The 11,408-nt window shown below is 54.9% G+C and overlaps 1 protein-coding gene across 1 annotated transcript in view; it reads right to left on the reverse strand.

Moving 5' to 3' along the window:
- Nucleotides 1-9,408: 9,408 nt before the first annotated feature.
- Nucleotides 9,409-11,408, reverse strand: part of TMEM242 (transmembrane protein 242) — a 30,298-nt gene continuing 28,298 nt past the window's right edge. The window contains exon 4 of the mRNA XM_028509787.2: nt 9,409-10,564. Within this exon, the coding sequence (XP_028365588.1) occupies nt 10,463-10,564 (102 nt within the window). The 3' untranslated portion in view covers nt 9,409-10,462. The remainder of the gene's footprint in view (nt 10,565-11,408) is intronic.

Below are 11,408 nucleotides of genomic sequence, written 5' to 3' on the forward strand. Positions count from 1 at the left end.
GTGCTGCGGTGCGGGCCTGGGCGTGGGTGGGGACGCAAGCGGGGCCCAGGGGACCTGCCTGGCCCTGGACTCCTCCCTGGTCCTTCTCCTCCGGAGAGGCCTGATGCTTCTGTTCATACCCCCGGGCCCCGAAAGTGGCGAGGGACGGATAATGGGGTGCCAGGGGCACTGGGACTGCCGGCCCCTGCGCTGCCAGGTGAAGCCAGGGCTGGTCAGGGGCCACTGTTATGACCACAGGCACGCTCGGATACATTGCAAGTCCAATTCCAGGGCACCATGATGAAGCGCAGATCGACATAAAGCAAGTCACACACCTTTGCTGGTTGGGGAGCTTGCCTTCCATTTGTAACTGCTGTGAAGAAGTCAAGACACACACAATGAAACCGGCATGTCTGTGTTCGCAGCGGTGGCTGCTCCTCCCTAAGGGGGCCTCCTCTAATTCCTCCTCCCAGTGGGGCCTGGGGGTGCGGGTCAGACCCTGTGCTCAGTGCCCGGAAGTCCCCAGAGAGGCCCCGAGGTGCTGCCCCCAGCAGGAGCTGACCCTGCCTCCCCGGAACCAGAGGGAGTCCCCGCTTCCCTAATGCTGTTTGTGGACAGGAAGACACCTGTCACACCGGGACCTGAGAACGGTCCCGGGTGGATGCAGCGCCACCTTGTGGTTCAAACGTCGCACCCTCGAGAGACCTCACCAGGTCCCACTCAGTTACAGCTGTGCCCTTGGCCTGCGGCTTCTCTCTTTTAAAAACGGGAAAGTCAGCACCAAGGAGGCCTATTCAAGTGCAGCCCACTGCCCACGCTTGCGTGCTGCCAGCCCTAAGGAGGGCGGGGCTCCGTGCTGTCTGGTGTTTCCAGTTTGGGCTCTGTCGCCTCCTGCTGGCCACCTGAAGCAGGTGCCTCACCAGGCTGGCATGGCCCCGCCTTCTAGTCCAGGGGTGTCAAACTCACTTTCACCAGGGGCCACATCAGCCTCGCAGTTGCTTTCAAAGAGCTGAAATAATTTTAGGGCTGTATAAATGTAACCACTCCTTAACTGTTAAGGAGTTGAAATTACATTCGGCCCTTTGAAGGCAACTGTGAGGCTGATGTGGCCCTCGGTGAAAGTGAGTTGGACGCCTCTGTTCTAGGCAATTCTTTTAGTCAAAATGCTCTCCCCTCCCCCAGCTCGGTAAACTGGGAGTGCTTAAAGGGGGGCTCTCACGACCACCATGCTAGGCACTTACTACCTGTGCTGTAGGTGAATGAGTGAGTGAAATGTCAGTTTCATGAGGTCACAAGCTCAGAACCCCATGGGCCTCCCACTCCTTGTGAGCAAAATCCCACCTTTTATAAATGGGCTCACGCCCCTCTCCTGCCCCGTCCACCGGCGGGCTGGCCTGGTCTCGGGCTCCTGGGCCTCCCCCAGCCTGCCTTTCCCTGCCCCTCCCCCTCCAGCCCCACCACCCTCCACCGCCAGAGGCTCTCCCTCTCCGGCCCCTTCCAGGTCACTCTCTCAGACCGGACTCTTGTCCACACTGCCTCTCCCCTCAGGTCACCATCCAGGCGGCCGGCTGGGCTGGCAGACATCAGCTCTGACCTTGCCTCCCCCCCAGTTGCACCATAAACAGCAACTCGGGGGCTGAGAACCGTCCAACACACGGAAGTCGTCACCACTCGTTTCTGGAAGATTCCCTCAGGGGCTCTGTGTCGTCTCTCAATGTTTTGGCATTTGTCCCTGAAGCAGCAGCATCAGCATCCCTGGAACTCTGTAGAAATGCACATTCTCGGGCCCCACCCCAGACCACTGAACTGGGGGCTCCGGGCGGGGCCAGACCAGCATTCTCACCAGCTCTGGGGGGGTTCTGGTTCGGGCTGAGGTCTGAGAACCGCAGGCCCAGGCGGAGCACTGGAGGTGCGGGCCCTCCTTTCCCCACGGGGGGGAACCTATGAGCCCTGCTCAGCCCAACTTGGGGCGTCTGAGTCTTCTCCTGACCCCCTTCAGATGCCCAGTGTCCCTGAGTGCTCGGTGGTGTGCTTCAACGGTGCAGGCGGGGACTGTCCCCCCGTGACGCCTGACTCACCGGCAGGTGTGGCCTCTGGAGCCCTGGCCGGAGGGGGCTCCCACCTGCTGGGCAGCAGGTGAAAGACGGGCAACACCTGGAGGCCCACGCGTTGGGAGGAGCGTGCCCGGGAGGGGTGGGTGGAGCAGGTGGTAGGAGGTGCGTTCGGGTGTTATTCAGTGTGAACCAACCGACGTCAAACCCAGTAAGTCCGGAGCTTGGAGCTCAGGCTGGGGGGTCCCCGGCACTGGCCGCTGTGTTGAGCACTGCACACGTTTATTAGCCCTGTCAGCAACGTGGTGACGGGGAGTTCTTCTTGTGCGTACTCGAGAGATGGAGACTGTGGGCCAGCACGGGTCGTTTGCCCAGAGGCACCCCAGCTGCAGGCGGAGGGGCCAGGTTTGGGGTTAAGGCTGGGAGGCTGGAGGAGGCTTGCAGGGTGGCCCAGGTCGGGGAGGAGCTGGACATTAAAGGACTCAGATCTCCCATGTGGCCATCAGCGGCCCCCCTGAAACCTGCTCGGGGAGGGCGGCCTGGTTACGTGGGTGCAGTGTGAGTGTGAAGAATTTTAACATGTGTGTGTAATGGGGTTTGTCATAAAGGAGTTTCAGCTGCAAGTGTTTATCGCCGTGTTGCGGTACTGAATGGAGACTCTTAACCCACTATGAGCAAGGGTGAGGTTTGGGAGTGGTGAGGTTTGGGTGAGGTTTGGGAGATGACCCCCCCCCCGCCCCGTGGCCAAGGAGGACGACCCTAACAGAGAAGGGGGCAGGGGCTGAGCTCATGGGCTGCCGGGGGACCCTGGACCAGCAATGGAGGCTTGGAGAATCACTCATTAACACGTCCTTGTGCTGAAAGAGAAAACACTGAGGCTAATGTAACCCGCCCGTGTGCTGCTCACCTGGGACTCCTCTGGGAGAGCTGGGGCCGGTCCTGGGCAGGGACCATGCCAGTCAGCCCTGCCTGGACCCCTCTGAAGCTTCCACAGGGGGTGGTGCTGAGCACCCAAACCCAAGGACACCCAATCCCGGCCGTGACCTTCTGCCAGCTAAGAAGTTGGAAAGGCTTCCCCCAGGTTGGAGGAAGGGACCCTTAGCTCACAAACAGGGCCGCACCTGGCTTTCCCAGGTGTTCCCAGAGCGGGGGCTGGCGGGGGCAGGGGAGGACCTGGAAGGCAAGGAGACGGAGAAAGTCTAGGGGAGGCGGAGACAGGGGTCAAGAGGGAGGCGTGGCGTCGCCTTCTGGCCAGCGCAGAACAAAACACGGAGGGGAGTGGAGAGGAGGGGGCAGCTCAGGGTGAGGAGCGTGCGTGCCCCGTGCCCTGTGCCCCGCTGGAGGCTCCTCCCATTAGCCAGGGGGTGCCTGAAGTTACCAGCTGATTTTCGTATATTTTCCGGGGCCGACCAAACACACGCAGGCCTCCTGGGACTCCACTCCACTCAGGAATCGGTCGCTGTCCTGGCTGTCTGCCTCCAGCCTGCACCGTCACGACCGCCTTCGGATGTGACAGGTGGCCAGCGCGGGGCACGTGGCTCTGGGGCATCCACCGAGCACCCACCGGGAGCAGGTGAGTTAGAAGTCTGGCGCCACAGAGAACAAAGCCACTGCATGCGAGCGGATGACGGGTCGGGGCCCGCGAGACGCTCAGCCTGTTGTGGATTGAAGGAGAGCTGGTGCTAATGCTCCTTCTTGGGGCGCGGGCACGGAGCGTGGCGTCACACTCTGGCACCGGAAGGCACGATGGTGACCCGCCAGCCCGGGCTCTCCTAGTGACTCCCGCTGTCTCCCGGCAGACGCAGCCTGGGAAACCGACTGACCCGAGGGTTTGTCATGCCAAGTCATTAATGTGTGATGGCACTCCGCTCACAATAATTTAGTGACTAGTGGGAAAGTAAGGCATAGTGCTGGAGCCCCCATCGAAGGCACACATTGGGCCGACTAGGTGGGATTGTGGGACTCGTCTCTAGGGCACATTAGGGTTCACAGGGACGGGGACGGTGGGCTGGTTTCTCCTGTCTCCAGTGGACGGCCCAGTGTCCCTCCGCCTCTCCCCTTCTCGGAGGAGAACAGCTGGGGTTCTCGGGCTGCAAACCAGAACTCTCCACCCTCAGAGGTGAGGGAGGAGCCTTATTCCTTTGCAGTATCCCCGGTGCAGCCAATGGGAAGAGAGAGAAGCTTCTAAAGTGAAGTGAGAAGTGGAAGGGTTTTTTTTTTTTATGTCTTCCGGTTTCAGAGACCGCGCCCCCATCTGGGAGCCTGGCAGCCCCTGCTCCTCGAGACCACCACCTTCTCCTTGGCGAGACCCAAGGTCGCCCCGGGTGAACTTGGATCTTCACTGCGGATCTTCATTCTGTCGGTTTCTTCCTGCCCAGTTGCTTCAAGTTGGTGGATGCATGACAGTCTTGCTTTTAATTTTTAACCTTTGGGCTATCTGGTGATAGGGCTGGGACTTCAAAACCCCTGCGAGAGCCCAGAACCCACCTCAGAAACGGATTTTCATCATTCTGATGCAATTTTTATTTCGCGTTTTGGTGATGGAGGTAAATGCGGTCACGTGGGCAAGAGGTTTCACCAGGAGCTGGATAGATGGTCTTGCACACGTGGGCCCTGGCCCCATGAGGAAGTCCTTCCCCACCTTCTTCCTCTTCCTCCCTACTCCTGCCCTCCTTCCCCTTTGTTTCCTTCTTTCCCTCCCTCCTTCCTTCTTTCCCTCCCTCCCTCCTTCTTTCCCTCCCACCTTCCTTCTTTCCCTCCCTCCCTCCTTCTTTCCCTCCCTCCCTCCCTCCTTCTTTCCCTCCCTCCCTCCCTCCCTCCCTCCTTCTTTCCCTCCTCCTTCCTTCTTTCCCTCCCTCCCTCCTTCTTTCCCTCCTCCTTCCTTCTTTCCCTCCCTCCCTCTCTCCCACCCTCCCTATATTCACTAATGGGCTTATTACGGACTGAGCCCTGAACCTGCAGGAACCATGCAAGGGCGAATGGCCCCTTCACTCAGGGGTGTCTGTGCTTCTCTGGGGTCTCTCCTGATCCTGTTTTTAACCCAGCCCTCACTCCTGCTTCTGCGCTAAGATCTGAAACATTGAGAAGTTAAAGCAAAGGCACTCCTGTGGAGAATGTGAATCCCGCCTCAACGCACTATTTGTAGATCTATCAGACAGGTCCCCTTTGGATGGGTCCCGCGGGAACACCTCCAGGTGGGAGATTTGTGCAGCCAGAGCCCCGTCCTGCAGGCAGGCGTGGCGTTCCCCTCCAGCTCTGGAGGAGCCTGGACGCGGCGCAACGACCTCCACGTGTCCTCCACGGCCAGGAGGAACCGCCCTGTCCCTGACTGTGTTGGCCGAGTCTCCCTCCAAAACAGGAGTCAGCTAGCACACTTGGCGGTGTGCTCTTCCCACAGCTACTGTACGACAATTATTTCTAATAAAATCTATCCAAAGAGGATCAGGGCTGGCCCTCGAGCAAGCTCAGAGCAAAAGGCCTCCTTGATCACTCTTACCTTTGACGAGAGGTCTTAGTTTGGCTTTGCGCGAGATTCACTACTCTGGAGTTTTCTAGCCTTTGTGACCTCTGCCCCAACTGGAAGAGGTCTAAGAAGCCGAGCCACTGCGGAGTGAAGGGAGGGAGTGAAGGGATGAGGAAGGATCCGGGCCGAGGGGCTGGGGCCGAGACGGCCCCTGCTGGCGGATGCCCCATCAGGTTTCCAGACAAGGCTGGCTACCATTGGGGCTTTGCTTGGGGCAGGAAACAGAGGGATTTAGGCCCTGCAACAGAGACCGGTGGAGTAGACGACCAGTAGCAATAAATAAAGATTAGCATGTGCCCATCACTGGGGTGGGGGGGGTGGGGAGAGCAAAGGGGCTTTGCAGAGTTTGGCACGACTAGTAGGAACTGTCAAGTTCAAGCTTTCATTTATACTCAGTTCTACCAACGTGTTCCTTTTGGACAACAGACCATGTGTGCTGGAGCCCCGGGTCTACGGCCACAGCCCTGGGCACGCCCTGCGGGTCGTCTGGGCCAGGCTGCGGGACTCACAGCCCCACTCCAGGCACGGGCGCGAGGGGCAGCATGAAGGGGATTTGGGAGCGTTTTCAGAGGGGCAGGGAGCAGGCGCCCCACAAACGCGCCAGGCTTCCCCTGTTTGGCAGACTGAGTTTAGGAGTCTGGGAAGGACGGCTTTTCCCATCTGTCGTTAAGAACATGTACACACCATCCCATTTTTTACTACTGTTTTCTTTTTTACTAAGTGATCATGATGACGATAATCACCAAATGATGAAGCAAAGGGTCTGGCCCAAATCGCTCTGCCAGTGCTCGGGGACAAAAGTTGAAACTATACGTGTGTGCCTCTCGGTAACCGCATTTCTAATTCTCTCCAAAACCGAGTCACCTGCCCTCAGACAAAATCGGCCAACAGCCTGCTCATTGTTACTGATGGATGTCACTGCTTGCAAGAGACACTCTCTTCTTCCCTGGACCCACAAAATCACGGCCTTTGGTGATTTGTCCTGGAAACTGCCGTGGAGATCCCAATGCCTGAAAGATTCCGTGACTGTTGGCAGAAAGGAAAAAAAAATCTTACTTGAACGTGATAAAATACTATAATAATGTGTATTCTGCTACCTTTCAAGAGAGATTTATTTGGGAAAAAAATTTAATTTTACCTAGCTGATTTTCATTTCTACTTAGCTACTGTATTTGTTTTTGTTTTACTTTTAGAGATAATACATGAAAATGAGGTGAAACAGACAACATTCTGCATGAACCAAACCTAGGAGATTAAATTCTGCCCCAAGTGAAATAGCTAAATAGTGGATTTTAATTACTTTTGTCCCCATGGACTCCCCCCACCTTAATTTCTTATATTTTCCCCCTTAGGTTGCAACAGTTAATTTGCACATTGAGTCCCTTACTACCCATGAAACTAAGCAAAATGTACAACAGGCAAGATTAGGCACCACCTTTTTTTAAACAAGAGATTTTATTTATTTATTTTTAGAGAGGGGGAAGAAACAGAGAGAAATATCAGTTGCTTCTCGCGCACCCCCAACTGGGGACCTGGCCCACAACCCAGGCATGTGCCTTGACCGGGAATCGAACTGGGACTCTTCAGTTCAGAGGCTGACACTCAATCCACTGAGCCACACCAGCCAGGGCAGGTGCTACTGTTTGACTGAACAGGTGAAGAAAGGTTTTCTCACCGGTCAGCCAGTGTCAGCGAGATACAGTGAGGGTCACCTGCAGCCACACCTCAGCTTCCTGGGCCTGGGCAGCCGTGGGCCCCTGTCATTGGAACCCCGTCTCTTGTAGAGACAGGCTGCTAGGCATCTTTCGAGGCGCTTCCCGTGCCGTTTGCCATTCCCAGGTCCTGCAGCACCCCCAGTTTCTTGGCTCTGAAGACAGCAGCAGCCCCGGGTCCATTTTTACAGGACAGCAATACCTTATGAGAATACATGTTGTTTTCTTATCTAACTCTCGAGGCCTCGGAAGTCACCCCGTCTCTGCCCACCGCATTCTCTGCATCTTGCTGTCTCTAACGGCTCTCTGGGGGGGCTGGGATTCTAAATATAAAGCTTAACGCTCAACGGGTGTGAAGCAACATTCTTACCAAAAGCTGCCTTACTGTCGGCTTGCACGCGGAATGAAAACGGCTTGCACTACCCGGCCTCTGAGAAGTTTCCAGTGTTCAGCCTCCATGAAATGGATTGCTTATGGGGAGATAATGTCTGTTCTCTTCCTTTTTAAGTCTGTGAAAAATGTCATCCTGGTTAATAGGGTGATTAAAACTCTTTATGCTCCAGGAGATACATGTGATTATGTTTGTCATACTCTACCCAAGATAAAGACAGCAGAGAAGGCGAACTCGAAATTCCATAGCATTTCCGCTCTCCCATCGCCGGGAACACTCGGAGCTCGATACACAGATGGTGCTTCCCATAAAGAATAACATTATCTGTTAAACATTTTTCCTTTCCATTAACCAATGTAACAATATGCCTCTGGTATAAAAGGAACAGACGAATGACTAAATCCTCTCATATCTGAGTTCTGAGTGCGGAAAAATGCCGCTTCCGTCACGCTGATTGTTTGCCTCTTAATTTTCATCTTTGCTGCTTCATTTTTGCTTTTAAAATGCAACCAGAACCTGTGCTTGGTTCCTGTTCGGGGAACTCCTCGCCCACCAAACTGCCCAGCGAGTGACTCACGATCTTTCTTCTGGGACCCCCGCCATCCCTGGGGGGACGATGGGTGCAGGAAGGGTTTGTGAACACTCGGCAAGCCACCCCATCCGCACCCAGGCCTCCCTCCCCTGCCACCCTGCGGGGACAGAGTGCTCAACCGCAGCCCCAGGCCCCTCCTGCCACAGGTTGTTAAGGCCCTGAGAGGAGTCGCTGCCCTTAAGGAGCTTACAAGGCAGGGATCTATTAAACAGAATCAAGACTAATAATGATTTTCCCCTTTTATTATCTCAGACAAGCTAGAAATTCTCGTTTCCCCCTACCCAGTGGAGGGCTTTAAAAAAAAAATCAATAGCTGTTCTCCATCTAAGAAAAATAAAAACCTGGACTCTAGCTGTAGACAGTTGTAGGTGGCCCGCACGGTACCATGGGGGTAACCTGGACTCGGACTAATCACGTGGACACGACCTCCGTCCATCTGGTTCCAGCTCTGCTTTTCCTCGTCTCATTCCAAGCCTAGCGCTGAGGGGGTCATTGAGGAGACGGCCGACCTGAGAACTGGACCCTGGGAATTGGAGGTCCCCCACTGCACCCCACCCCACCTCACCCCTGGAATTCTTGTCCTCCTGGCTCCCAGAAATGACTGCGAGGACACGGCCTTGGGGCAGACAGGCGGCGTTGAGACAATATGCACTGCGTGCGTGACTGACGCCAGTTAGGGCCTCCACGGGAGCTTTTAAGATCGGTGGGCAGGTGCAGAGAAGGAAAAGCACTCGGGCTCGTGGCCGCCACGGCAAGCCTTGGGAGGCAGCGCCTGTGCTCAGGAAACCCGCCGCCCACCCCGTGCTGTGGCCCGGGCCCCCCTTCCGTCGCCCCTGCCCTCTGAGAGGGGGCACCATTTCCAGACCCCACCGGGGAAACTCCCCAGGAGGTTGTTTCCTTAGCTGGGACTTAGTTAAAAATGAAGATGGGGGAAGAGGTTTTGCTACTCCACACACCCTGGTCAACTTCACACTTTTTTCTGTCGAGTCTGGGATTTTTGACAGGTTACATGTGAGTCCCGGGGGCTGGTTACGCCCACTGGATTAATAATACAGCAGTTTTAACGGGCCAAGTGGTCCAGAGAAAAGTGTTATGTTGTGCACTTGACATTTCACTTAAAATGTTTCCTTACAACTAAAAGGTTTCATTATAACAGATTAATTTCAAATATACTTTATTAAATCCGATTGCTAATTAGGGCCTGAGCAATGATAAAGAAATTGCACAACTGATATTTAACCAGAGGTCATTTTTCTGGACATACTGACATATTTTTCTTTAAAAAAATTTAAATCTCCAGTAAAAATAATTCATTGCAATGAGGCATTATTCTGTTTTCTGTGTGAGCGCATGGAGGACAGAAAAGGGTTGAAAGTGTACATAAGAATTTACCAGTTTCATCAGCAAGGCGGTACTAAATATTGAGACAATTTCAGGTGACTTTCTAGTTAAAAATACTTGTTAAGATAGGTGATAACTGGGTTATTTTTACATTGGCAATGCTACAAACTGTCAATTAATATTTAGGAACCCATTTCTCAAAAATACCCACGTTATACCCATGACATCATTATTCTTATTTTAGCTTAGCTGTACCTTTTCAAGTTCTCATAACCTGTTACTGGCTTCTTGTCCTAGGACTTACAGGACGGAAGGCGAGGTCACTGGGCGCACCACTAGCTCGTGCAAACACAGAGCCCCGCCCCCTGCCCCGCCCACCCACGCCCAGGCTTTCCCTGTTAGCCCTTTGGGTCTGCCTGGCGGGAGCGCGTCTCCCACGTTCTGGCCGTCACAGAGGGACAACAAGACTGTCGACACTCATTTAATTAGACACATGGAGGCACTGCTGCTGGGAGGAGCCTGTTACAAAGATTTTCCATCAGGCACAAAACTCAGTTCCGACCGCAGCCGTCACACACAGAAGTGATTCCCGGGGCCTCCTCCACATAGGGCAGTTGTCTGTGTCGCTATTTTTACACAGTCTTCTGGACTTCGGGAAGAGTCCGTCCTCCCCCCGGCACCACACACACACACACACACACACGCTCACGTGTGAGCACAGAACGTGAAAGACGCTGAACACACCGAGCACCGTCCACCCCGTGGGCTCAGACAATGACCCGCGTGTCTTCCCGGGGAGAGGTCACCGAGTCCCGTCGCCGCGGGGGTCCTCCCTGCACTCAGTCGTTTGAGGGTTCATCCACCATGCTCGTCTCACTTGGATTTCAGGGCTTCCTCCCACTCGACGACCGCAGATTCGGAGTTCTTGGGAATTGCTGGAAATATGGATTGCATTTTACTTCGAAAGTCTTTCATCTAAAAGAAGGAAAAGTCCATCATCAAACGTTAGAAGAAGGGAGAGGAGCCGAACAACCAGAGGGGCGGTGGCTGCTGACCGGATGACCCGTCACCGCTCGAGGCCACAGGAGCAGAAGAAGACCAAGAAAAGGTAAGAAAGCGTGTCCTAGCTACCCTGAGGGAAATGAGACACACCTCTTTTCTTCTAAATACATGTCTGCGGGGCCTTGAATGACATAAAGCTCCACTCTGAACCGGGAACCCACAGGCTGTCCGCAGCAGTGACGTATGCGTCGTGGGCTTTCACGTGTAAAGATGCAGCTGGGCGCGAGGTTCATCCAGCTGAACCCAGGGATATACCCGGGCCGGTCCAAGTCAGGAGAGTTTTAGAGCCAGAGAGGGGTGGGGAGAAGAAACTTGCTCCGGGGTTAATACAAGAGTGAATCGATGAGTGGCCGACAAACGAGAACGTTTTTACGCGCCAGCCAGTTTTGAGAGATGTAGGTGGAGGTTTCACCAGGGGAGGCTGATCTGGAATCTGAGAGTGGGGGCGGGGGGCTGGAGGATCTTCAGATCCAGGGTCCACACAGAGCACCTGGCTCTACCTACAGTGCACACTGCCCGCAGGGAGGGGAAATACTGATTTATGGGAGCTGGATAATGCTTACACTAGACAGTACTAGCTACATGCTCTCTGGTTCGTTCTCGTTAATCCATACGGCCCTGTGCGGGGTATTTCGGGAGCACTGTGGCACAGCGCTGCCATTTCTCCCGCGCCGTATCCCGGCTGTGTATGCCAAGGGTGCAGACCTCCTTGATGGGGTTTGTGAGGCACCTGGGACCCATCAGCAACTCGTTTCTT

This window comes from Phyllostomus discolor, chromosome 4 (genome assembly GCF_004126475.2).
Source record: "Phyllostomus discolor isolate MPI-MPIP mPhyDis1 chromosome 4, mPhyDis1.pri.v3, whole genome shotgun sequence".
NCBI lineage: Eukaryota > Metazoa > Chordata > Mammalia > Chiroptera > Phyllostomidae > Phyllostomus > Phyllostomus discolor.